Source organism: Lipomyces chichibuensis (assembly GCF_038497645.1).
Source record: "Lipomyces chichibuensis strain CBS 12929 unplaced genomic scaffold V1513scaffold_3, whole genome shotgun sequence".
Taxonomy (NCBI): Eukaryota; Fungi; Ascomycota; class Lipomycetes; order Lipomycetales; family Lipomycetaceae; genus Lipomyces; species Lipomyces chichibuensis.
In genome coordinates, this window is record NW_027117455.1 from 667,627 (window position 1) to 693,741 (window position 26,115).

The window sequence follows — 26,115 nt, forward strand, 5'->3', positions numbered from 1 at the left end:
GGCACGCCTGCCATAGTCTAATATTTGCTGAGGGTTAGGGCGCATAAGTAGTATCCACACGTTTGCCGCAACTTATTCAGTCCAACTCCTCGACGCTGCTGTTCAACCTCGTCTTCTGTCTCCACGAACATGGACGTCACCACCACAATGCCGTCGCAGTCATACCCCCAGCTAAACAACAGGCCCGTAGCCAAGAAGGTTCGCGACATCTACAAAGAGCGCATTAACCAGTTCATCAGCGACGGTCCCTACAAGCTCTTCAATTTGCCAGCGTAAGGACGCATTTCCTATTATCGCAATTCCTCGAACATCTAACTGACCGCCTCTTTTCTCTGCTTTTAGCGTCCTTGACGATGCTCGCGTTTCCGACGACGAGTATGTCCGTCTAGAGGTCTACTCCGTTCCCGACCTGAAGCGTCCCCATTTCAAGGAAGCTATCAAAGGAAAGTTTCGACCGGCTCGCAAAGGAGAGGCCTTTGGTCCTTCGTGGAGCACTCACTGGTTCCGTATCCAGGTGCGTGTTCCCAGGAAGGATGTCTGGCTCAACAACAAGCAGCTCGAGTTTCACTGGGAGAACCACAATGAAGGTCTTGTTTACAATACTGAGGGCTTGCCTCTCCAAGGATTGACGGGTGACGACGAGCGTCCCGTGTGGCCCATTCCAAACGAATGGAAGGATGGCGAATGGCATACCTTCTACATCGAGGCATCTTGCAACGGCATGTTCGGTAACGGCGATCGGGATCAGATCCAGCCACCTGATCCCAACCGTTGGTTCGCGCTGTCCAATGCGGATCTCGTTGCTCCATGTCATGATGCGAGAGCTCTCTATCTCGATTTCGGTATCATCGCTGATGCGGCTCGTCAACTCGACCAGGACTCGTGGGAGAGCAATGTTGCGCTCAAGGTCTGCAACGATGTCATGAATGCTTTCGACCCTGAAGATAAGAGGACTCTGAAGAAGTGCAGAGAAATCACCAAGTCATATCTTGGTGAGGCGATAGACTCTCCTGACGTTTATGAATCAGGTCAGAAGACCTTTGTGTATGCTATCGGTCACTGCCATATTGGTAAGCGTATTACTTGATCGAATATAAAGGTCGGACAACGATTGGCTAATTATGGAGCAAGATACCGCTTGGCTTTGGCCTTACGCAGAGACGCGCCGCAAGACTGCTCGTTCATGGGCCTCGCAGATTGCCTTGATTCGTCAGTTCCCCGAGCATCGCTTCGCATGCTCTCAGGCGCAGCAATACAAATGGCTCAAAGAAGAGTACCCCGATTTATTCGAAGAAATCAAGAAGGAGGTTAAGAATGGAAAATTCAACTTCATTGGTGGTTCGTGGGTCGAGAATGACACAAACATGCCTTCTGGTGAGGCTCTCGTCCGTCAGATGTTGCTTGGACAGAGATTCTTCGAGAGTAACTTCGGTGAGCGATCGGTTACTTATTGGTTGCCCGATACATTCGGATATTCTCCCCAAGTTCCTCAGGTTTGCCGTGGTGCCGGAATGTCTCGCTTCTTGACCCAGAAGCTTTCCTGGAACAACATCAACAATTTCCCGAACAGCACATTCAACTGGGTGGCTCTGGATGGTAGCCAGGTACTATGCCACATGCCCCCTGCCAACACCTACACTTCTCGTGTCGAGTTCAGTGAAGTCTCAAACTCTCTCAGAAACCACAAGAATCTTGAGCATGATCAGACTGGTCTCTTGGTCTTCGGAATCGGTGATGGTGGTGGTGGTCCTACTGCTCCTATGCTCGAGAAACTCCGTCGTTACCGTGGATTGTCGGACACTGTTGGATTACTTCCTCGAGTCAAGATGGGGCACACTGCCGATGAGTATTTCGACCAGCTCGAGAAATCTACTTCAAATGGCAAGGATCTCGTTACCTGGGTTGGTGAGCTTTACTTCGAGCTCCACCGTGGTACGTACACTACTCAGAGTGATATCAAGAAGGGCAACAGACAATCGGAGATTTTGCTCCACGATATTGAGTATCTGTCGACTCTTGCGACTATGCACAATCCACACTTTAAGTACCCCAAGGAACGCATTGACGACTTGTGGGAGATTGTCTGCTTGAACCAGTTCCACGATGTTCTTCCAGGCTCTGCAATCGAGATGGTTTACGATGATGCAAAGGAACTCTACGCTGAAGTCGCTGAAGAGGGTGCACGGCTTGTTAAGGAGGCCGCCGACGCTCTTGGTCTTTCTGAGGAACCTACCACTCATTCAGAGCTTGTAGCTGTTAACACTCTTCCTTGGTCCCGACAGGAGATTCTGGCCTTGCCCCAGTCTGCTGTCACGGATGGCAAGTGTTTTTCCCAGAAGGCTGCTGATAGCACCGAGTATCAGTACGTTGTTATGGAGACTACCGGTTCTGGTCTGCTAAAGCCAGTTCAGGCCATCAGGGCCACCGCAGAGACTGCTGCGACTGTCAATGAAACTAAGCCTGGGGTTTTTGTATTAGAGAACAAGAAGCTGAAAGTTACAATTGAAGGAGGTGTAATCACCAGTCTCTGGGATAAAGTAGAGGACCGTGAAGTTCTCGTGGATGGCGGGAAGGCCAATCAATTTGTTATCTTTGATGACAAGCCTCTCTATTTCCAGGCTTGGGATACTGAAGTTTACTCGTTGGACCAGAGACGTTACCTCAGCGGAGCCAAAGTTCACATTGGTGAAAGTGGTCCTCTCCGTGCGTCGGTTATCGTTGAGCTGAAGATCAGCGACAATAGTTGGCTCAAGTCGACCATTTCAATTGATGCCTGCATTCCTCCTGCGGCCAGCGTTGCGAGTGCCGAGCCAGTCACGAGCTCGTCCTATGTTGACATTACTACTGAAGTTGAGTGGAGAGAGAACCACAAGTTCTTGAAGGTTGAATTCCCAGTTGATGTACATTCCGACGTTGCCTCGTATGAGACCCAGTTCGGTTTGATCAAGCGTCCCACTCATTTTAACACCTCCTGGGATGTTGCGAAGTTCGAGGTTTGCTGTCACAAATGGGCGGATCTTTCTGAGGCCACCTATGGCGTCACCATCATGAACGACTCAAAATATGGCTTCGCTACCCACGGAAACATTCAGCGACTGAGTTTGCTCCGGTCGCCCAAGGCTCCCGACGGACATGCTGATATGGGCCACCATTTTATGAAGTATGCCATTTTGCCCCACAAGGGCTCAATCAACTCCGAGATTGTCCGTGCTGCATACAACTACAACTATCCGGTCAGGACCTTCTTTGCTCCCATGAATGCTATCCAGCCGGCCGAGGATATTCTGTCGTCCGTCAGCATTGATAACAATACGAATATCATCCTTTCTAATATCAAGAGAGGTGAGGATGATGTCGATACTAGCCGTGGTGACTTGCCTGTTAAGCCAGGTAAGTCCATATGCCTCCGTGTCTACGACAGTATCGGCGGTAGGACCAAGGCTACCATCTCGACCACTCTGCCGGTCAAGAAAGTGTACTGGTCCAACCTGTTGGAAGACGAACAAGACGAGATTGAGTTTGAGACTGTCGAGATCAACAAAAAGAATGTTCACAAGATCCCTATCAGCCTTCGCGCTTTCGAGGTCTCCACCGTCAAGATTCAGTTGGCGTGAGCATTGTGTCAAGATATATTTTGGGAAAGTGTACATTCGATGGGTTGTAATATGCTTCAAAATTGTGTCAGATACCTATATTCTGATTGCTTAAAAGGGTTTACTTATTTGGATGGTTGGTGTAATTTGCGCCATCGTAATGTCCAACATAGGGTATCAATACATTAATTGGATATGTCCTGTTCGATGCCAGTCATTTTGTGGCCGTATTTCGATATTGTTTTATCTTTCGCACAGTGCGCCTACGCAGGAGGTGAATCCCTTCTGGACTATCCATATTATGATTTTTATTTGACCAAATACCCATGAGTACTATCGTATATTTGATGATCTTATCGTTCTAACCTCGAGACCGAGGATTGTTCAATCCTGCCGATAATTTTTCTACCTCCAGTCGCCTCTTTGCCGCCTCTGTGGCTGGGCTCATAGGTTCCATAATCATAACACTGCGATTAATGTATATCATTGGCGTAGCCGGTATTCTTCTAAACTGACTCCTGACTCTAGGATCTTGTGTCGCGACAACATATCGGTGCTTGTTGGTCCCTTTGACATTCGCTACACTGTTGAGACAATCTGCCTGCGACAGCGGGGTTTCAAGATGATTACACCGGCGCCGTTCGAATGTTTTGGCAAGTGCGATAGCTTCCTTAGCATCTTCTCCTCGGTCGTATAGTGATTTAATGCAGCATTGCGTGATCACTGAATTAGTTGCCTCAGTATGCTGATCTGGAAATTGACGGCGAAAACGCTTAAGACTTACTTGGTTTAATTTTCCCTTGGACGACGCTCTCTAATAATTTTTCTAAATTCATTTTGTACTTTGTTGCATCGTATATTATATCTCCGTCCACTGACTCGTAGTCAGTACACAAATCCATAAACATAACTCTAATCGTCAGGCAGAACATCTACATCGAACACGCACCTAGTATTTGATATGGTTGTCGAAATCCAAACGACATATTATAAGTAGCCATCTGTTTGCGATAGCTCTTTGATCTTTTCTGCCGCATGTTGTTTGTTCAATAGATCGTAAGAAAGAAAAAAACTGGGATGGCTACTGATTTGGGCACCAAGAAAAAATTTAGAATATGAGTTCGGAGTGATGAGGCCAACGTGCGGCGCGACCTGGAGTGCGTAAAGTTAACTCCCAAGAATAATTTTCCTGTGTACGGATACCTTCACCACACTGCATCGCGGAGTCCAAGATTGTGATCCGGGATGGGTAAATCACAGTTAAAACAGTTGAAAGAGAGGCTGAAGTCGAATGGATTCACTGGACAAACAAACGTTAAGAAGAAGCAGCAAAAGCGGCATCCCGCTTCGACTCGCGCGGACAAGGATCAGCTGTTGCAGTCCATTCGAGAGGAATTTAATCCATTTGATATTAAGACTACAAGGCAGAAACATGGAGATATTTTAGGACGGAAAGTTCAAGGTGCCGTCGGCAAGCCAGGGTTAAGTAAGCAGATTGGGGAAGAGAACGTATGTACTTTTGTTGTCAGTGTGTAGATGAGAGTGCTAACTATTCGTACTAAAGAGACGGAGGACTTTGAAGAAGGAGCTGGAGAGGAAGAATAAAGTCGGTGCTGTTATCGATAGACGATTCGGTGAGACTGATTCTACGATGACACCTGAGGAGAAAATGCTTGAAAGATTTACTCGGGAGCGACAGGTATGCAGTTTTCTCGAAGCGCAGGATATAACGAATGATCTGGTAACGATCGATTATAGGCACGATCTTCGAGATCATCTACTCTGTTCAACCTCGAAGATGACGATTTGTACGACGCTGGTACGCTCACCCATTTCGGACAATCTCTGTCACTTGATCACGACGACTTTGATTCTGGTAACCCGGTTTCTGCAAACGACGATAATAGCGATCTGAAGAGACGCTCTCCGGTCCCTAATTATACCAGCGACGAATCTGATATCGAAGAGCCAGAAAGAAAAAAAAGCAAAAACGAGGTCATGAAGGAAATTATCGCAAAATCAAAAATGTACAAACATGAGCGACAAAAGGCAAAAGAAGAGGATCTGGAAGCAATTGAAAGCTTGGATAGTGAGCTTAATGATCTGCAATCGTTGCTATTTCAGACCTCTGCTTCGGCTCAGCCAGGTTCGGTGCCTGAGGATGCAGAGAGAGACACAGAATATGACGCCAATGTTCGGGAAATGGTGTTTGATCGTCGTGCGAAACCGAGTGACCGAACCAAGACGGAGGAGGAAACTGCAGAGGAGAATGCCAGAAGGTTAAAGGAACTAGAGGAACAGCGGCTACGTCGCATGGAAGGAGAACTCAGTGAGGAGGAAGATGACGGGAGGAAGACACGTTTGGTACCTGAAGCTGATGATTTGGGTGACGACTTTGTCTATGACGATGCTGCTGAATTTGGTTTCGGCAAAGGTTTAGACGAGTCGGATAGTGGCGATGAAATGCCGGGCGAGAAACTTGAAGGCTCAGAAATGGAAGGCTCCGAAGAGGAAGAAGTTGATATTACCAACGAAGACATCCCGTCGGACGACGAGCAGCCAATTCCTAATGCGCAATCCGCAGTGATGTCGGTGACAAAGTCAAAAACCAAGCTGTCCGAGAGCAGGCCTCAAGTCGATGCAGGACTAGCTTTCACTTACAATTGTCCGTCGTCATATAAGGAGCTTCAGTCGATTTTCGGAGAACATAATATAGAGAATCAAGTCGTGATTGTTGAGAGAATTTTGACGCTGCATCATCCAAGTTTAAATAAGGACAATAAAGAAAAGCTAATGGTAGGTTGATTGTTCAGGTGAAGGGCTACCTTATTAATATTATTAGAAATTTGCCCCAATCCTGTTGGAGCACGTTGTGAATTTGAGCGATGAGCCACTGCAACTCAACAACGAATCGTTCAACAAACTGATTCAGAAGATTTATGACCTGGCAAAGGCATACCCGGAGCCAATGGCTATGGCCTTCAGAGAGCAGCTGGCTAAGGTTCGTGATCGCTTACAAGCTGCTATAGTCAGAGACAGAGATCAGCCAACCGATTATCCGCTGCCCTCAGATATGCTGCTGTTTGCGCTGATAGGGGTCGTTTTCTCCACTTCGGATCATTTCCACCTCGTTGTGACCCCGGCGATGCTGCTAATGGGCCAGCATCTTACTCAGTTTCCTGTTAAGACACTTGGTGAGCTTGCCGCTGGTAGTTTGCTTGCACGGTTATTTAGCAAGTATCAGACTCTTTCGAGGAGATATGTCCCAGAAGCCGTAAACCACATCAATTGGTCAATATGGTCATGTATTAAACAGTCAGCCATTCCTGAAGGATTCCCGTTGCCTTCGACCGTCACGAAGCTTGCTATCGAAGGCGATCACCACTCGATCTCGCTCCGAAACTTACAGCTGTCGGACATTATGTGTGATACACCGCTGACTTCGTTGTCAACTCCTGCTGAAATACAGCTCGCGCTTTCAATAGTCAAGTCCGACTTTGACAGCCTGAAATTATTCTCGTCATTGTGGAAGGGCAAGGATGCTTACAAGGAAATATTCATGCCTTCTTTGGAACTTCTTGAGATACTGGAAATGGAATTGCGAAAGTCGCCAACACGGGCCGCTGCTCTCGGGCCCATTGCACATGCCGTCAATGAAAATGCCAATTCGTTGAAGAATCTTATAAAAATGCAAACCGTTAATCGAAAACCATTGGCATTACAGCAGCACAAACCTATCCCTATTCCGACATATGCTCCTAAATTCGAGGTTAATTATTCCGTTGACAAGAAGTCTTACGATCCAAATATGCGGCGACAAGAGATCAGCAAGTTGAAGGCACAAGTTAAGAAAGAGCGGAAGGGTGCTCTTCGCGAACTTCGAAAGGACAACGCCTTTGTTGCCAGAGAAAAGCTCGCGGAGAAGAAGAAGAAAGACAAAGAATATCACGAGATGCTTGCTAGACTTGAGAGGACAGTAGCTTCGCAAGGCTAAAATTTTTGGTGTCCTTTACAGATGTATTGTTTGGGCATATTCATTTGCAAATAGATGTGCAAAACGTTTAGCATTATTTACCGTATACAGATAAACGTTTGTCATAGTAAAAGCTTTATTCGCTACCTGAGTTGTGGAACGACGTCCAATAAAGTAATCTCCCTGTACTCCGGCCGACCCTTACCAAACACATTCCAAAACCTCAGAGTCTCGTCACCAGCCCCGGAGACGATCGTTTGTCCATCCGGACTTATCGCCAGATATAACACCCTACATGTATGTCCCGTGAGTGCTGTGACTTGCCGCATCGATGGATATTTCCAAATAGCTATCTGGTTTTGCGAATATCCGTGTGCCGAAACGACTTCGTTGGAATTTTTCGACCAAACCAGATTACATATTTGGCTACCAGTATCTATCTCGTTGATTTGGCGACCGGTCATCGTATTCCAAAATTTTATTCGCTGATCTGCAGTTCCTCCTCCAGATGCTAGTATTCCGCGCTGGTGAGGACTCCATGCGATAGCCTTCACGGCCGCCACATGCTCCGTGAACTTAAGTAATGGAGATTCGCCGCTGCTATTCCACACAAAAAGTTTGTTGTCATTGCCACCTGATGCTAGTTTATCGTCTTCGTAACTCCACTTCAGACCGCAAATTTCTTGTTTATGGCCGGTTAATCGTCGGAAATAAGAGCCCGGCGCGCGGACGTCTCGTAGCAGTATGGTTTTGTCACGACTTCCCGAGGATAGGATATGCCCATGCCATGCCAACGAGCCAGCTCTGGACGCATGTCCATCCATCGTTCTTAATTTTCGTTGTGCTTCCGCGTCCCATATCTGAACGATGCCACGATGCGAACCGACCGCAATATATTTTCCCTATTAGACGTCAGGCCATGTCACCGGACAGCACTACTAGAATAGTACGTTACCTCTTGCAGCCAAGCCACAGATGTCACCAAGTCATGCTCTCCTAATTGGCAAAGTTTGTTAACGGTACCAGTAAAGGCATTCCACAAATAGACAGCACGTGCAAGACCGACACCCAGGATATTCGTAGAAGACCAGTCAACTAAGTTTAAATAAAAATCATCTGCCAACTCGGGTGCATCCAAAACCCTAAACGGAACTTTTGAGATTGAGCGAAGCTGTTTGCGTGGTGATAGGAGCATCTTTTGGGAGTGAAATCTAACGGGGGATAGAGAGAACACTTCATTTTCAACATCAAGCGTGGCACCACCGATCTGTCTTGTGGGAGTCTTCCTTGCTGAGGGTGACATGAAAGTAAATAAATTTCTAGACGGCGTGGATGGAGCTGAGGTGTGTGATCGTGGTGGAGTGACTGACCCACCGCTAATCATATCTGAATTTGAGGACGATGGCGTCCGGCTTGGTTCACTGGAGGGAACTTCATCGCCAAATAATTCTGATCGCAAAACCTCCGAAAATGTTCGATTGGCTTCTTCGACTGAGACGGTGTCAGCATATTGCATTTAAAGATATGGTTCAAAAAAGTTTCATACTTCTCTGAATGTCTAGCTCATTTTCTGTGAGTCGATTCGCTATCCGTTCAACTGTAGCAGGAGATTCCGTCTTCAGACTGAATCCGGCTTGTAAATTGACGCTTTCTCGGTTCGGAATATATCTACACCGATTCATTAACAATTAGTACTTTCCCAGTAATAGCTGGCATTGCACACACCTATCGCTGTAGGATATTCGTATTCGTTTTCGTTCTGGTGAAGTGTTGCGTTGATATGGCAACTGCGTCGACGTGGAAGTTGGTCTTGCTCTGTCCTCTTCAGAAGACATAATAACTTTCGGACAGCAACTAATAGAGCAATGTACAGTCTGAAACTGACAATTGCAAGTCCAGAAAAGCCTAAGAGCCGAGGATAAGTGGACAAGCTAGACGCGAAAGGCAGCGCAGCTTGATTGAATATTCAATATTTACATGGAACAATGGCCGGTAGCCAAGATTACTACTTCCCAATTAACTCTGCGGTGGCTTGCCCCACATTTGTCCAGCCACTCTTTCATACTGGCGTGGCTGGTGCCAGTACTATCCCCTTTGTTTGTCATCACAACAGCGCTCAATTGTAAAACGCCGCACGCTATTTCTCCATCCGGTTCCAACGCTGCGTGCATCAGAACGATTCAATCTGTCTTTGCTAGGTTACTGCCACATGGTGTTTAAAATGTCTAGAGCTAAGGCATACGCATCTGGTAGGATATGTGGTGATGACGTTGGTCGCGCGGCGCGCGTACTAACTTGCAATTGACAGACTTTCTCGCCTTCGTCAACGCTTCTCCAACCCCATACCATGTTGTGGATAATGCAAAGAAACTCCTAATAAACGCGGGTTTTCTTGAGCTAAAGGAGCGCGACTCATGGAGCGGAAAGGTTGAGAAGGGAAAGAAGTACTTCCTCACCCGAAACGGCAGCAGTATCATCGCATTCGCCGTCGGCCATGAATGGAAGCGTGGCAATGGTATAGCTATCGTTGGTGCCCATACTGACAGTCCCAGTTTGCGGTAGGTGCATTTATGCTGTTGTCTTGGTGAAGGATATTGCTAACTGATGTTGAAGGTTGAAGCCAGTCTCGAAGTCGTCGTCGGAAGGTTACCTTCAAATCGGTGTCGAGCTCTACGGTGGTGGACTTTGGTATGATTTCTTCAATTTATAGGAAACGTGCGTTGATCATGGCTAACATAGCAGGCATACATGGTTTGATCGCGATCTCAGTATTGCTGGCAGAGTCTACATATCCGAAAACGGCAAACTTGTTCCCAAGCTCATCAAGATCAACAAGCCGATCTTGAGAATTCCCACTCTGGCCATCCACTTGGACCGGGATGCGAACACCAAATTCGAGTTCAACAAAGAATCTCAGCTCTTCCCAATTGCCGGCCTTGCTGAGGACATCCTTAATAAGTCGGAGACTAGCGAAAACCCTCCTGTTGAGGAGCAGCCTTCCTTTCGACCGCTTGCCTCGATGAATGAGCGACACCAGCCTAAAGTCATCGCTCTCATTGCTGAGGCTGCTGGTGTCCCTATCAGCGCTGTTCGCGATTTCGAGCTCATCTTGTACGACACCCATACCAGCACTTTCGGCGGTATCTCGGACGAGTTTATCTTCTCTCAACGCCTTGACAACCAGGTATGTGCTCAGCATAATATGGAAGATTCGTCTGATTTATCTCTCTAGATGATGTCCTACTGTGCCATACGTGGTCTTATTGACAGCCTGGAGGCTGGAAATGTGCTTGAAGGTGACTCTGCTATCCGGTTGATCTCTTGTTTTGACCACGAGGAAATTGGGTCTGAGAGTGCCCAAGGCGCCCGATCATCTTTCTTGCCTTCCATGTGAGATGCAGTGAGACATTCAGTGTGTGCCTATCCAATATGCTGACCCCGATGTTCTAGTGTCAAGAGGCTTTCTGGGCTGTCGGCGATCCCAGCAATCGATACCGATGAAGACGCCGCCGTTACCAGCAGGTTTTACGAAGAGACTGCCATCAAGTCTTTCCTAATTTCTGCCGATATGGCTCATGCCGTCCACCCAAATTATTCGGGCAAGTACGACTCTACCCACAGGCCCCAGATTAATAAGGGACCTGTCATTAAGATTAACGCCAACCAGCGCTACTCCACAAACTCTCCTGGTATTCTTTTGGTCGAGGAGGCCGCCAAGATCAGTAAGACTCCGTTGCAGTTGTTCGTTGTGCGCAATGATTTTTCCTGCGGTTCCACAATTGGACCTGCTCTTGCTTCTCTACTCGGTACTCGTACCTTGGATCTCGGCAATCCTCAACTTAGTATGCATTCCATCCGTGAGACGGGTGGATCTGAAGATGTTGAGCATGCCTGTTCTTTGTTCGCGGCTTACTTCAATCACTACACAACGATCGAGGAGACTATTTTCGTAGATTAAGATGCTTATTGGTTAGAATGACGGGTGTGTCCATGGATGACTTCGCCAAGTTGTAGCTTTTGTAGTGTGTTGGCGGTACGAGTTAAGTATGTCCATTGGTCATGGAGGTTTAGAGCTATTGCTGTCATGCGTGGATTATGGTAGCGGGGTCTAGCATGTTACATTAAAATCTCATTAATGCATTCATAAAGTGGCTAGATTCTTAGAATTTTCAACTCCAAGTAAACGAGCATTAAGCGTAAATGTGTTGCATATGACGCTTGAAATGCAATAGATTAAAGTGGAGCCAAAGCGCCGTCGATAAATATTTGGGTTATTTACTTTGACGTGACCAACTTCAAAATCCCGAGCTTGTAAAGCGGACTGAATGGTACACTGTACAAAACAAAATTTTTGAAAAATACTTACGCTAGATCGAGGATCGAGGCATTAATTGATAAGACGAGGATTATGAGCAATCTCAAAATGGTGACTGGGGAAGATATGCGATTTAAGGTCATAAGGCAATATAAACAACTACTGTTCATGGGACGCGAGTATCCGTACGCTAGCTCTATACAAACTACCTGCAAGATCTAATTTGCTTGCTAACACAGAATTTTGACGTTTAGCCGAGGCTACAAATACTTTCGAGAAAATTTACATGCGGGGTTCAAGAAGAATGCAGGATTGACCGATGTCAAAGAAATTGAGCAGAAATTGAAATTTGCTGAGTATATAGAAAGAGGTAATTTGGTAAATTGATGATAACTGTGATAAGTTTATAACGAAGTGCGACAATAGAAATAGCTGCGTTGTACTATGTACGGAAATATCGAGCAATGAAGCAACGATATTACGAGAAGGATAATTGATTTCGATCTAGCGCTTTTGCAGTGCCAGTAGCTTCAAAGATACACTCGTCTTGTATGGCTGCATCACGGTGCTCGAACTTCTATTGCGATAGATAATGATTACACTCGTCAAGATTTGCGCGACTAGGTCATGCGGGATATTTGGATTAGTCCTGAACCATTCGGCTATTGTTCCAGCATGTTTATTAAGACACTGGACTGCGTTAGGATGATAGTTGTCAAAATGATCACGCAGCCGGTATCAATCGGTGTATTGACATTTCAGCTTACTCTCGACCTCGATACACTACCGAGCCGTACATGATTTGGCCGGTATCTGCAGGCAATCTAACTATGTAGGATTACATTGTCGTTGTCAAATGCAGCTTGTATTACAAGCATAGGTGTTGATCTGTATGCCACGGAATTTAACAATAAAAACATATTTGATTATGAGGAGATTGTTTATGTGCATGAAATCAGGTCTAAATAATATGTCTCAGGGTGTATTGTAGCTATTGAAATCAATTATATTTGAGCATCTGAGAATAACTGAAGTCATGGAGTGGAGTTGGTTGTATCCACACACCTAAGAAATCTTATTGAGGAGAACAGAGTTTGATTGCCCAAGCTGGCGTGGCCGCCCATGATCCACTTCGAAGACAACGGCCCAGTACCATCTGTCAAACGCCTTCAAACTATAACAAATTCAGATCTGAGTCTATCTATTAGTCGCCTCGAACTTGCCCGGTCTTCAATCGCTTTCGCTATAATACCATATAACCGGTTTGTTGGGCCGATGCTATTGAGTTGTTGATCAAATTAAGCTAACTGCCTCGGATCACCAGGTCAATGCCTCCGCCGTGCGTCGGCTTATCTGTTTCTAAAGCATCTGCATAAGTTTCATCCGAGTATAAGTAACTACATCAACTATATATAGTTTACTTGGCAGCATTTATGGTATCAACGAATTGGCAACACCAGATACACCTGGCACAGCTTTCTCGGCAAAGCAGCTCCCCGCATCACCATGCCAGAGCCGCGGCCACCATTTCGAGAGGAGGAACTCAACCCTCGGGCCTAGCACTGCAAAGTCCAGCGAGTTTGCTTAATGGGGCTCAGAATGGCCAGAGCTCGCCATTAACCGGATCATCGTCCTTTAAAGTTCCTAGCGTAAGAAGGCTCGAAGGTGCAGAAGGAGAAGGACTAGAACGAGTCCAGACCGAGAAACAAAAAGATAAGCGTCAAGACTGGGCAGCTTTGGATTTAGGTGGACAAGGAATCCGGAATTTGAATTTGGCTCTATTTAATTACCAGTTTTTGGACAAGTTATACATTAATCACAACCGACTCACATCACTTCCCGGTGCCATTTGCGAGCTTGGACAGTTGACGATATTGGACGTCTCCGGAAATCTTTTGATGGCGCTTCCATCAGAAATAGGACTGATGAAAAACTTAAGGATGTTTCTAATTATCGACAATAATATACAAAACCTCCCGCCAGAGATGGGAATGTTGTATAGGTTAGAGGTTCTAGGAATCGAGGGAAATCCTTTGCCAGAATCGATCAAGAACTTGATGGCTAAGGACGGGACGCGCGGGGTAATCGGGGAACTTAGGGACAATGGTCCAGGTAAGTTATTCTAGTGTAATCCCTATATTTAAATCCGCTAACATTGCTTAGCTCCCGTACCACCCTCACCTAGAGATTGGATTGTCTTAGAAGACAAAGAGTCTGACAAGGACAGCGCCGAAGAAGGAATATTTTCGGTAGTATCATACAACATCCTTCATGATAGATACACCAGAGTATACGGCTACACACCTGCCTGGGCATTGCAATGGGAATTCCGGCGAGAAAGCGTTAAACAGGAGATTATCTCTTACGACGCTGATATAATGTGCCTTCAGGAAATAGACCTTGCCACTGTCGAAGACTTTTTGTCGTTGCCTGAATTCTCCCAAAAAGAGTACACGGCATTTCACTGGCCCAAATCCAGAGCCAAGACGATGAATGAGGCTGAACGAAAAAAAGTAGACGGCTGCGCCATATTCTACAAAGAGTCAGCGTTCAAATTGATCGACCAGCAACCTATAGAGTTTCAGCACGTCGCGATGAACAGCGCTTTACTAGTTCCTGATAAGGATAGTCTGAAGAATTATCCCGATATATTCAACAGAGTTGCGACAAAAGACCACATCGCCACAGTTTGCTTTCTGGAACATCAAAAAACTGGAAATCGGCTGATGGTCGTTAATGCGCATATCGAATGGGACCCAATACATAAAGATGTTAAACTGGTTCAGGCTGGGCTGCTGCTGGGTGAGCTCCAGGTCATGGCTGACAAGTTTGCGAAACTTCCATTGCCTGATGACTCTCCGATGAAAGGTCAATATACGTCTGGCAAGAAGATTCCTATGTTAATATGTTGCGACTTTAACTCGACACCCGATAGTGTCGTATATCAGCTATTATCCAAAGGTTTCGTTCCTGGCGATCATTCGGATTTCCAAGGATACAAGTACGGTAAATTTACAGAAAGTGGTATTAATCATCCGTTTGGTCTCAGATCGTCATACGCAAATATCGGCGAGCTGTCGTTTACGAATTGCACGCCAACTTTCACGGATGTTGTCGATTACATCTGGTATTCGACAAATAGTTTTACAGTGACCGGGTTGCTAGGAGAACCAGATAAAGAGTACATGTCGAAAGTGATAGGTTTCCCGAATGCCCATTTCCCATCAGAGTATGTCATTTTTTTCGCTAATTCTACCCAGTAAATGGTATTAACATTTATTAGTCATATTTCCCTTCTTTCGCAGTTCCAGTTTAAAAAGGTGAACGCGGGTTAGGTTGTTGGATTGTTTTCGCGAGTTGTGTATTCTATGATGTAATTAGCGTTTTGTACTGTATCCTAAATTTCACATGTATAATTAGACATTATTGTTGGCTAGTGTACTTAATGTATCTATATATTGTTCTTATGTCTTAAATCATGGTAATGCTGGAACGAAGGATATAATGGAGATGTCCCGAAGTGATTGACTGTGTAACACTCGCAAGACTGCGTTCGGATTAATGCTGTCGATAATCTGGTGGCTGAATCGCCAAAATAGCGCACACACCAAGTTCACACGGACCTCAGATAATGGTGGCCCATATCCACCCTAGTCACTACCTTGTGTCTCCCCTTTAAGCAACTACGTACACACAAACAGCAACAGCCAGAAAGCTACCATTGAAAAGACCATATGAGTTCAGCAGCCACTGTCCCAAAGATCGAGCAGGCCATTCTCCAGAAGCTAATTGCTATCCGAACTCGTTTGACGACCCTCAAGCAGGATCGTTCGACGTGAGTATCCCCAATATGTGATAGTTCCCCGTCGCGGCAAAATTGCTAAGTTTATGCGCAGATATCTGAAATCCAGTGATGTTAATACCGTGTACGAGCAAACTATAGATGAAGTACGGAAGATCAACCATATACGAGAAGATCCGAGCTTGCATGACGAGCAGAATCGAGGTATGTGTTCTCACTCATTAGCGGCATCCTAAGAGTAGTGGTTTGCCTTGCTAACGGTATGGAAGTTGACGTTGTTCTCGATGATGTGTTCCAGCTTCTCTCGTTGTCGTTCCTGACTGTCGGCGTTCGATCTGCTCCAGCAACATATGCGTCCCTCACAACAGTCAAGGTTCGTATGAGGTAGAATTTTGAATCACGGTGGGTCCTAACGCATTGGGATAGCGACTCTTGGACCATCTTAAGGAAAGCCGAGTGTATTCAAATAATGACTTGGCGCCAATCGAAGATCGTTTGAATGAGATCAAGGGCATTGTCGAGCGGGACGTGGTCTCTGAATCGCCTGAGATCATTCAACTGATCAGAGCTAAGATTTCGGTGTGCGGTATGATTTGGCAGTGATTTTGGTTGATCTTATGCATAGGACAACGCTGACAGCGAGTGATTAGAAACCGAATTGGCGGAATTGCAAGACTCGTTGGCAGTTGTTTCGCAAGAGTACGTTGCCTCTATCAACGTATGATGACAAATATGCTAACCGACGTGTAAATAGACTGTTGCCCACACTTCAGAAGCTAGTTTCTATTCGAAGACAAATTGTGTCGATCGGATCGCGAGCCAAATTTTCGATCTCCGAATTGAAGTCTCTACAAGAAGAACTACGAAACATAGAGAATTCTCGAGTAGACGGTAACTTTCTGTCACCTGATGGAAATATTCCGGAGGGTCAGAATGTGTTGAATGGATTGTTGGAAGACTGCCATAATGTTTTGAACGACTTTATTGCGCGAGAGGACCTTGTTGCTCCAAGCTTGCATCCAATCTACGAACAATTGACGGAGATGAAGAATCAGCTTGACAATTTGATGATAACGCACAAATGGACACTTCGCGAGACAGATCTGTACAATTATCAGCAGAAACTGGCGGCGATAGATGATATGAGAGTCAAAGGCGTGTTTGTTGACGATAACGGCAACACCCCAGAAGGACAGACGGTAAGTACCGTGTGTAAGGTTGGTGACGCAACGGAGGTCTAACTGGTGCAGATTTTGCTTTACTTGTTGCGACGTTGCTATGCACTTATTTACCGGCTTTTGGTGTCCAGTGAGCCTGTATCTGAAGGTCTGTTTTGGGATATGTAGTATTAGCCAATGGTCAAAGATCTAATTTCTGTTATAGCCCTCATACCCATCCAGAACCAGCTCAGTACTGTCAGAAAATGTTTAATGGAGGTCAAGCGAATGGGTGGACTGTCCTCGGCCCGAGAATTATATCCGTATCAGATGAAGCTCGCATCGATCGACAACCTTCGCATGGATGGCAAATTTATGATAGGCAGTCACATTCCTGAAGGACAAGGATTGCTGAATGCACTACTGGCAGAGGTATTACTGGAGCTTTGTAATGCTTAATGAACATATGCTAATTGCTGCATTTAGTGCTTTGATCTGTGCCACGAATTGAGGGTCGAGATGGACGAGAACGACCAAGAATAAATTAAGTACATATGTAGTCTTTGGGATGCACGGATTTTTGCCTCATAGGACTAGGTTGGGATATCATAGTTATTGCAATTACATCATTAGTTTTATTTTTACAGTGGATTTGAATGTTGTACAAATTGTTTTTTTTTATTAATAAGTTTATTTGACCGCTTTTTGTATGAGAATGGTGTATTGATTTTCAGATATATCATAGTAAGTACATGAATTGAGAAGAAAACATGCCATTGTATCTTTGAACACCAGTTGGAACGACCAGTACGCACGGGCCGTCGCCCTGAGCCAATGCACACAACATAAATTGCACAGCCGTTTGCTGCCATCAGTTCCGTCCCGAACTAAGAAGCCCGACAAATTACGCTGACAAAATGGTATATATTCTCTTAAATTGCGCGTATTCTAAATCGTTTGCCTATCTTTAGTTGAAACATCAAGAATTGAACGATCTTTACCTCGAAGAAGATTGCGAGTACGAGAGTCCTTAACAAGCAAGGACCATCAGTGTTTAGCGTTCATTAAGTAGGGTTTAATTTACCTAAAATAATTGCTATTAAAGCTAAAGTTAGTGGTCTTCTGGATTTGGCAACGCGAGCCATCGACATAAATTCCTTTGCGCAATTCGCACCAGTCAGTAGAAGGAAGTATTGTTGCCAATATCAATGGTCGAAGATGGAAGAGCTCAAATATTGGAGAAGCCGCAAGTATTCATACGAGGAATAGGACGAGTGCTAAGTCTCATCCGAAGCGACACCAGACGAACTATTTAGGAGTTGAATCAGACTAAGTTTGAAGAACTCGAAATTCCAGATGAAGAACTGGCTATGATTACAGCCACAACAATGATATGGCCGACATAGCTCCTATCAATGCTCTAACTGCACTGCGGTTTTCTAAGATGCAGATAACCAGCTGAAGACTGAAAATTCAAGAACGCCACAATATAGAAGATTAAACATGGAAAGGACACCACTGGCATGAAGTCATCATTCGAGTATTTCAAAAGACTCGATAATGATAACGTAGAGGCAGTAGGCCGTAGTCCTTAATGATTTCTGAGATTTTGGTGCATCTCAAGCAGCCCAACAATGAATCATGAGAAATATCAACTTGACGTCCTCCTTTGTAAGAATGGTAATCGACAGCGGAATGCGTCTCGTTTAATCTCAAACTATACTTTCTTCAGACGGAACTATACGCAACAGCTGTTGCAGATGATGCTTTAACAAATGATAGATTTAACAGGAATGATCATTTTACATCCCCCTCGAAAGTGTTCTACAAGGCGGCGGATGGCAACCTAATAGACCGGGGCATGATTTACGCTGATGATGACCCTGATGTTTGATACAGTCGCACATTCGATTAGCTGTAACGACGGACTTCAGCGAATATAATGAGACATAGCGATATATTCCGACGAAGACGAATAATGGATTAAATTTCTTTTCTTGAAATGTATATTGTAATATTCACAAGCAATATATAAAAGCTGGCATAAACGTATAAAATACGTTTATTTATGCCTTATAGTTAGAGAGGTAATTGAAAGTTATACAACGAAACACATGAAACAAAAAGTGGTGGTGTTTTGGACTAAACCGTTGTCGCATAACTTCAGCGTTCGCGGCGCTCATACCGTTATTGCTGCTCAACGATATTCAGGCTTCGGCGGGCGCGTCAGGGAAGTCGCCATATATAGCAGCATCACTCTAGCACGCAAATACACCGTTTAGAATAATCTCTCACAATTAACCGGGGCTCGGTGCCAGCCATATTCGACATCACAATTTTTCCAACTATCTTGCTCTGATTTTCTGGCGCACATTGTGATTTTTTGGGTTGTCAGTGGTCTAATCGGGTTAAGTAGCATTGCAATAAGAAGTCAGTAAAACGATCTTGAGCTATTGCCATTCCACGCCATGACGGACGACACGGCGTCCACGCGATCGTCTACAGACACTCAGGATAACGCGGATGAAATATCGCATGTCGAGTCTACGTCGACAGAGTCCGATGCGTCGGTCGTGCCTGTTAACGGGGACATCAAACTCAACGGAGATCGCGACTACGCGAGCATGACAGCCGAGGCGGAGGAGCTTAAGGAGAAGTTGGCACAATTGACTATTTCGTCGTCGGAGGAGGCTAAGAGATTTGAAACCGAGAAAGCGGAATTGTTGGAGAAGCTTGCTAGAGCCGAGAAGGAACGGCATGACTTTGAGAATCAGTATAAGAACTTGCTGGCGAAAGTATCGTCGATTCGGTCGACTCTTGGTGAACGACTAAAAGCGGATTCGGTGAGTATATGATTAATGAACATTTTGATCTGATTGACGATTGTGGCAATTATGGACTGAATTTTTTGTGTGTTTTCGCCTGTGCTAACACCTAGCAGCAGGAACTAGCGCGGCAGAAGACCACAATAGAGTATCTCGAGCAAAAATGCAAGAATCTGACAGAGACTGTCACGAAGCTACAACAGGAAGTCATAGCCGCATCCGACGAGTCCGACAAGTTGTCAAAGGAACTGGCCATCTTGCGACAATCCTCGATATCGTCACAGGACGGCTGGCAAAGAGACCGAGGAGACTTACTATCCAAGCAGCACAACCTACAACAGCAACTGCAGGAAGCACAGCGGTCGGCGGATGACTGGCAGGTCATTGCTACTGAAGAGAAAACTATGAGAATTACTGCAAGTGAGAGGGTAGCTGAACTTGAAGAACAGTTAAAAGGCCAAAAGTCGTTGTACGTCGGAGTCCTACAGGAAAACAACGAAAACGCAGCGTCTGTGACGAGCTTGCGGCAAGCTATTAATGTTCTACAAGAAGAGCGGAAAACAGAGCTGCACGATATTGTCGAGAAAATGCAGGCGCAGATAGATACTCTTACTGATGAGAAGACAGAGCTCGCGGACAAAGTGCGAGAGTTGAAGGACCAGTTAGAAAGGGCAGAGACAGATTTGGAGAAAATGAGACCGTTCGAAAAGGAAGTCAAGGAAAAGACACTGTTAATAGGGAAGTTGCGACATGAAGGTATGCTCTCTTCGCCTTGGTTATGAGGTTTGTGCTAACTATATCTAGCCGTCATATTAAATGAGCATTTGACGAAAGCCCTGCGCTTACTGAAGAAGGGCACACCTGATGAGAACGTAGACAGGTATGATCGATCCGGTGTATTTTAACTTTTCGCCAACGCTAACTTGTATTGTAGGCAACTGATCACCAATCTCTTACTGTCATTTCTAAGTCTTCCTCGAAGCGATACTAAACGGTTTGAAATTCTCCAATTAATAGCAGCCTGTCTCTCGTGGAATGAAGGTATGTCCGTCGACTTTGCCGATACTAATGATATATGGGAATGATTGCTAAGTTTTGTAATCTGCAGAGCAGAAGACTGTAGCGGGTCTGATAAGACCGGGCACGTCGTCAGCAAACGGCACGCCTCCATAAGCCGCTATCCAATAGATTTAGTCCTTTGTCATTATGGTCGTACTGGGTTATTTTAGAAATCGGCATGAGCGGTGTTGTAATAGTAATTGTTTAAGAAAAGCATCATGAGCGTTTGTATTATACTTTTGGAAAAATTATTGGTCGCTCTTGTTGGTAGTATAAGGGTTTCTGTTTGTCCGGTGTTTTATGATATAATATATATATGTTGCCCCATTTAGGATTGCATAATTCCTTTCTTGAGTCTTGTATAGGTATCGCTCCGTGCGAGACGCAAGAAAGTCTGATCCTGTTACAATGACATAGAAACACTAACACACCAATCATATGGATTCTCAGCGTGACAGTCTGTTAAGCGAACCTATTATGACAAGAACGACTACCAAATGTGACTTGCAATTACAACTTGCCAAGAGAAGCAAGGCGTTCCTTCACCCAGTTGAGGTTCTAGAGGTAAAACGAGCATCAGCAAATCATACTTGATAGCGCACTATACGGAACAAAATGTTGTACTTACAGGAGTCTTGTCGAATGTACCTTTCAAGCCGGGGGTAGCCAAGATATTCTGAGCCCAGGTGTTGAAATACTTTGGCGTGTGTTAGTATCATTACCGAAGACTAAGTACTATTGTTTTAACTAACCTCGTACTTGGGGTCGCTGAATATCATGGTCAGTATTTTGTTATAAATTTAGAAATACAGATGTCAACTAACCTCGTCAACGTCTCCAAAATCTTGCCACTGACAAACTCGGATTCCAGAATCATGTAAAGCTATAATTATTAGTCACTATTCTCACGTTCAAAAATACCACATACTCGGCTCAAGAAAGGAGCAATCATAATCTCGGCTAAACCATGTTAGACATATCGCCACAAATAAGGCCAACACACGATATACCCAAGGTCATATGGTCAGAGCCGCCAAAAAATGGCTTCGCGTCCTTGAGATACGGCAAGAACTTGTCAATGGCACCAAAAACGTTGCCAACAGCGTCGAAGTTGCCTGAGAAGTACAACTCGCGATAGACAGGGACAACGTACTCCATGAAGCGGTCCGCCATGAGTCTACCTTGGGCACGGAGGAAAGGATCGTCGAGGATCAATTTGGCTAATTGATGTTAGTATGTCATTTCGGATACAGACCTTTTGATAGCAAGTATATACCTTCTGGGAACAAGTCCGCAACGAACTGACTTTAATTTAGCTCATCCACTCAGACGGGTAATTCTAGTAAATCCGGGCACATACCTCAGTAGTAATGGCACTCTCGATAATGATATCGTCACCATACTTCAAGGTGGGGACTTTGCCTATAATCAATTGACATCAGTGTTCCCTCCAGCCAATAAATGCTGCACCTGTTCACATCACATACCGCCGGGATTGACTTCTTTAAGGAACCATTCTGGCTTGTTCTTGAGGTCAATTTCGATGTACTCGAACTCGACATTGGCCTGGGTGAGCACAATCCAGGTTCGGGCGGCCCATGGGCAGCTAAGGAATGCAGATGTCAGTTAGTCGGAAGGCCGTTTATGAGTGTCGGATACCCACATGACGCAGCCGTAAAGTTTGATTGGCTTTGGAGGGATGAGAGTCTTGAGCAAGGACATTGCGGAGGATTAACAATACAATTGAGCGGGTGAAATTACGACAGAAGCGATGTAGTAATGTGTGTATACAAAATTAGTAAGAGAGAGAGCTCGACGGAGAGTATTTGTAAGATGATGTAATCACGAGTTGGGTTGATGTCACTCGAACCGTCTCCGCTGTCGGCTGGAAGCACTCACTTTGTTCGGGCTTTGACGCTATCACCGATGGGACAGTACAAAACACTTAAGATTACATGAGAGCCGCATGCAGTACGGCTTTCCTTTTCGAGGAGGAGGAGTGTCCTTCACACTGCTCCTTTCAATTCACAGTCATAGTCAAAGCTTTGCAAAATACTACCAATATTAGGTAATTTACAGTTGATCTTTCTAGTAACCCGGTTTACGTTGCAAGGATAACAATTCTTCATTCGATTTTTCACAGTGACTACTCAAGTGTCATGCATTTTAGAAACCCTTCTATAACTTATTGCAACTTTCTGAATATCCGTCTCGATGAATACGATTGCTCCTGAACATGCGATTCGACCGCGTTATGTGCGATGCGATTCGTGTGTTGCAAACTTCCGCTAAAAGTTAGATGCCATTTACCGACTGCTCGTTCTCGCAATGTGAGGGCAAGGACTTAGCGCGGCCTGTGACTTCAATTAGGATTCCACCTGGCACGGATTTCAAAACAGAAGCCGTGCAGCTGTGGATGGGACCATCCCGATGAAACGTGGATCGTGCGCCACATTTCTATCACACATCTTCTTTACCGAAAGAGACGCGGATCCGGAAAGATCTTGGTTAGGGATCCACATATGGCCCTATCGCTGAGCTCATTATTGTTGTATGGAGATACATCCCGAATATATAGCTGTTTTCGGGTCGCTGTATCAGTATGCCGCTTTCAACGCAGGGATTCTCTAGCTGCTAGCTAAAATGTGTTGCTTTCCCGAGAAGTAGAAGAATCTGTATCTTCCCATGTGCCTGGCGTCCGTGTCTCGTTGCGCATCGTCGTTGCGGGCTCAACTTCTGAAGTGGTATTTTCAGGTGTTTTATGCCAGCAATCAACGCCGTGTCAGCCAGAAGCGATAACCCTTACGGATCTCACTGGCCCCTAAGCTGATGCCGGAAACTTTTTTGGCGCCAGAACTGCTGTCGCGGTCGATGTCGGAGGCAGATCGAGATCATGTTCGCCAGAATCGACGTTTTAATTTAGCAGTTCCTCCCCAGCACGTCCCTCGGCCGCCTGTTTGAGCCGTTTCTGTTCACGGGCGCGCCTAACGGTAATTGCTGCTCGGCAGCTTGTCGAAATTCACAACGTCAAAGAGCTTCTCATCAAATAAATCGGGGCTATTATTTGATGACCTTCTTGAGCGTTTGATGAAGATCCGTGATGGAGCCTGGTATTTGAGTACTCTAACACCGTCTTTCGCAGTGAATCACGAAGCATCGCGATATCTCGAGATCCAAAATCAGAAAATTGCCATCCATCTAATTAAACACCTTATTCGTCTGCTCAATAGCTTTCGGCGGCTCGAGGGTGAGTTCCGGACAATCATGTCGATTGGAGCGCATTGCGACACAAAATTGCCAGGCCTCGACTTGCAAGTCTTCTCGCAATACGGGAAAATCACTCAAGCAGGATGACGATGGCACTCGACGGTGCCACAATAATTGGTTCGTCCTTCTCTCCTGTCATATCGGCAGCCGGAAGGAACTTGGTGCGAAGACGAGAATCGTAGAGCGCACGGTATCGATGATCAAAGAAGCGGTCAAAGTAAGCAAGTGCTCTATCACAGAATTGCGAAGAGTTCGCCGTCGCCGCAAGATTGATCACAGTCTGCACATTATAGTGATTCAGTCCGAGGCGGAATAAAATTGCAGCCTCAGGAGACTTCGGATTCCAATTGGAAGGCCGCTTGAGAATGGCGAGAAAGGTAAACAGTTCCAGAAAGACCTTCGTGACCTACACAGAATGCAATAGCAATGAAAACTGAGTGGCTAAAAGGTGCCCAAAATAGCCAACAGTATCTAGAGGTAGAAATTGAACAAAGAAAACAAAGCAAGGATGAGCTGCGGCCAAAGCTTCAGCCCAAGTAGCCAGACTGGAGATATTGAGACTGGAACTGCAAAGAAATATTGAATATATCTTCGGTCATGTGTGCCTATCACCACTTTTACTTTCTATTCACTTTTTTGCTTATTACGGGGTCATTGTAAGTAAATATATATTCACGGTATGCCTGTTAAACTTCCATAGCAACAGCGTAGTATCAGACGGAGTCAGGCGGATCAGTGTTGATACGGGAGAGCGAGACTGATTTTGGGAGTCCGCTATTGTGGTAGAAGTCCAGAGTGTTCGTCCCAAGGTCGCGTTGAGAGTCAGTCGCTAAGTTAATAACCTTGGAATTCCGTGATCTACGCTTTTAAATCAGACTTCCAACCTCATTGACGAGCAGAAACCATTACTACATAAGACGTTCTATAACGCGAGTGCGTGCGTTTCAATATATGCAATGACTGCCCGACTATTTGCTCTTCTCTCGATCTTTGCAACCTACGTATACGCGACCGCGCTCACATACAGCGTGGCAGCGAACGAACGAGCATGCTTCTATACACAGGTCAACGAACCAGGCGTGAAAGTTGCATTCTACTTTGCTGTACGTATTCCGCTTCATATGTAGTTGTGTATCGGTCTTGCTCAAAGAGAGGTCAACGGATTGAAATGCTAATTCGTGTTTGCGCGTAGGTCCAAAGCGGCGGTTCGTTTGACATCGACTACTCAGTTACATCCCCGAGTCTACGCGTGATCTTAGACGGCGAGAAGGAGAGACAGGGGGACTTTGTTTTTACAGCGAATGAAGTTGGCGAATACCGATTCTGCTTTCTGAACGAGATGTCCACGTTTGCCGAGAAACTAGTCGACTTTGAGATTGCGGTATGGTTCCGTTTATTTGGGTCCAGCATTTGCTTTTGGGGATCGTCAGTGGCTAACATACTCGAATAATAGGTTGAAAATGAAGCGCGTGCGGAGTTACCAATCAGGCAGGCTGGTGGTTCCGAGCAGGAGGCTTCGTTACTAGAAAATAGCATACACTCGCTTTCAGGCAAACTCACATCGATCTCTCGCGCGCAGAAATATTTCAGGACCCGCGAGAACCGTAATTTTAGCACAGTGAAGTCGACAGAGTCTCGTATTTTTTATTTCTCGATCGCTGAAGTGCTCTCCATCGTTGGCATGGCAGTCTTCCAGGTTTTTGTTGTTCAGTTCTTTTTCACCGGATGTAAGTTAGTTCCTTGAGGAATGATTTTGAAGACATGGCTAATCAATTCAATCGATTAGCGCGGAAGGGATTCGTCTAAAATATTTATTCTCGATTCTATCGATGGGTTCCATATTATACGATACTGGTTTGATTTACGTTTATGCATGAAGGAAGCAATCGCAAAATGACTAGGCATCTTGTCGCTACGCACATATGAAATGCGCGTTTTACATATGTAAAAACATAAGTATATAATTACATAATTTATCTAGGGAGTGATAACATAGAGGTCGCTACCAGGAATTAAAGTGAAACCCGTTACTATATCATTGAAACACATTTATCATATCAGTACACGATTAGAACGCTTACGCACTAAACATCATAACAACATACAATTCGCGCCTAGCAATCA

The 26,115-nt window shown here is 45.3% G+C and overlaps 11 protein-coding genes across 11 annotated transcripts; 8 read left to right on the forward strand and 3 right to left on the reverse strand.

The window, feature by feature from the left end:
• The first annotated feature begins 15 nt into the window (after positions 1-15).
• V1513DRAFT_394706 (glycosyl hydrolases family 38 N-terminal domain-containing protein) lies at positions 16-3,943 on the forward strand. The gene is made up of 3 exons (XM_066895346.1): positions 16-272; positions 343-1,070; positions 1,132-3,943. Exons 1-3 carry the CDS (start codon positions 130-132, stop codon positions 3,612-3,614), a joined length of 3,354 nt encoding a protein of 1,117 aa, XP_066755996.1. The 5' UTR covers positions 16-129; the 3' UTR covers positions 3,615-3,943.
• On the reverse strand, positions 3,885-4,712 carry V1513DRAFT_437742 (Fcf1-domain-containing protein). Its single transcript, XM_066896962.1, has 3 exons — positions 4,543-4,712; positions 4,378-4,467; positions 3,885-4,316 (listed from the first exon to the last, which is right to left on the reverse strand). The coding sequence occupies exons 1-3, from the start codon at positions 4,628-4,630 to the stop codon at positions 3,955-3,957; spliced, it is 540 nt and encodes a 179-aa protein (XP_066755997.1). The 5' UTR covers positions 4,631-4,712; the 3' UTR covers positions 3,885-3,954.
• A 52-nt stretch (positions 4,713-4,764) lies between these two features.
• Positions 4,765-7,710, forward strand: V1513DRAFT_477355 (nucleolar protein 14). The gene is made up of 4 exons (XM_066900239.1): positions 4,765-5,102; positions 5,158-5,292; positions 5,352-6,389; positions 6,436-7,710. Exons 1-4 carry the CDS (start codon positions 4,839-4,841, stop codon positions 7,585-7,587), a joined length of 2,589 nt encoding a protein of 862 aa, XP_066755998.1. The 5' UTR covers positions 4,765-4,838; the 3' UTR covers positions 7,588-7,710.
• On the reverse strand, positions 7,644-9,537 carry V1513DRAFT_394714 (WD40-repeat-containing domain protein). Its single transcript, XM_066895347.1, has 4 exons — positions 9,292-9,537; positions 9,113-9,234; positions 8,522-9,057; positions 7,644-8,468 (listed from the first exon to the last, which is right to left on the reverse strand). The coding sequence occupies exons 1-4, from the start codon at positions 9,399-9,401 to the stop codon at positions 7,710-7,712; spliced, it is 1,527 nt and encodes a 508-aa protein (XP_066755999.1). The 5' UTR covers positions 9,402-9,537; the 3' UTR covers positions 7,644-7,709.
• A 187-nt stretch (positions 9,538-9,724) lies between these two features.
• On the forward strand, positions 9,725-11,720 carry V1513DRAFT_437750 (peptidase M18). The gene is made up of 6 exons (XM_066896963.1): positions 9,725-9,815; positions 9,875-10,124; positions 10,180-10,254; positions 10,309-10,750; positions 10,799-10,956; positions 11,017-11,720. The coding sequence occupies exons 1-6, from the start codon at positions 9,776-9,778 to the stop codon at positions 11,522-11,524; spliced, it is 1,473 nt and encodes a 490-aa protein (XP_066756000.1). The 5' UTR covers positions 9,725-9,775; the 3' UTR covers positions 11,525-11,720.
• A 287-nt stretch (positions 11,721-12,007) lies between these two features.
• Positions 12,008-12,378, forward strand: V1513DRAFT_374243 (LYR family protein; the record flags this gene model as incomplete). Its single annotated transcript, XM_066894844.1, has 3 exons — positions 12,008-12,066; positions 12,136-12,251; positions 12,308-12,378. The coding sequence occupies 3 exons, from the start codon at positions 12,008-12,010 to the stop codon at positions 12,376-12,378; spliced, it is 246 nt and encodes an 81-aa protein (XP_066756001.1).
• Positions 12,379-13,007: 629 nt separating this feature from the next.
• On the forward strand, positions 13,008-15,402 carry V1513DRAFT_437756 (Endonuclease/exonuclease/phosphatase). Its single transcript, XM_066896964.1, has 4 exons — positions 13,008-13,143; positions 13,206-13,993; positions 14,045-15,110; positions 15,165-15,402. The coding sequence occupies exons 2-4, from the start codon at positions 13,315-13,317 to the stop codon at positions 15,214-15,216; spliced, it is 1,797 nt and encodes a 598-aa protein (XP_066756002.1). The 5' UTR covers positions 13,008-13,143; positions 13,206-13,314; the 3' UTR covers positions 15,217-15,402.
• A 24-nt stretch (positions 15,403-15,426) lies between these two features.
• Positions 15,427-17,609, forward strand: V1513DRAFT_437758 (uncharacterized protein). Its single transcript, XM_066896965.1, has 9 exons — positions 15,427-15,716; positions 15,778-15,887; positions 15,953-16,056; positions 16,110-16,269; positions 16,334-16,382; positions 16,438-16,882; positions 16,934-17,009; positions 17,067-17,272; positions 17,327-17,609. The coding sequence occupies exons 1-9, from the start codon at positions 15,616-15,618 to the stop codon at positions 17,381-17,383; spliced, it is 1,308 nt and encodes a 435-aa protein (XP_066756003.1). The 5' UTR covers positions 15,427-15,615; the 3' UTR covers positions 17,384-17,609.
• Positions 17,610-19,464: 1,855 nt separating this feature from the next.
• V1513DRAFT_373694 (uncharacterized protein) lies at positions 19,465-20,838 on the forward strand (the record flags this gene model as incomplete). Its single annotated transcript, XM_066894823.1, has 5 exons — positions 19,465-19,683; positions 19,782-20,421; positions 20,470-20,545; positions 20,600-20,706; positions 20,774-20,838. 5 exons carry the CDS (start codon positions 19,465-19,467, stop codon positions 20,836-20,838), a joined length of 1,107 nt encoding a protein of 368 aa, XP_066756004.1.
• Positions 20,839-21,234: 396 nt separating this feature from the next.
• Positions 21,235-22,446, reverse strand: V1513DRAFT_456650 (thioredoxin-like protein; the record flags this gene model as incomplete). The annotated part of the gene is made up of 10 exons (XM_066899589.1): positions 21,235-21,282; positions 21,353-21,421; positions 21,477-21,492; positions 21,549-21,607; positions 21,653-21,684; positions 21,735-21,944; positions 22,001-22,025; positions 22,085-22,146; positions 22,212-22,330; positions 22,388-22,446. 10 exons carry the CDS (start codon positions 22,444-22,446, stop codon positions 21,235-21,237), a joined length of 699 nt encoding a protein of 232 aa, XP_066756005.1.
• Positions 22,447-24,822: 2,376 nt separating this feature from the next.
• Positions 24,823-26,032, forward strand: V1513DRAFT_462292 (emp24/gp25L/p24 family/GOLD-domain-containing protein). The gene is made up of 4 exons (XM_066899927.1): positions 24,823-25,094; positions 25,184-25,372; positions 25,445-25,718; positions 25,778-26,032. Exons 1-4 carry the CDS (start codon positions 24,948-24,950, stop codon positions 25,795-25,797), a joined length of 630 nt encoding a protein of 209 aa, XP_066756006.1. The 5' UTR covers positions 24,823-24,947; the 3' UTR covers positions 25,798-26,032.
• The last annotated feature ends 83 nt before the right edge of the window (positions 26,033-26,115 follow it).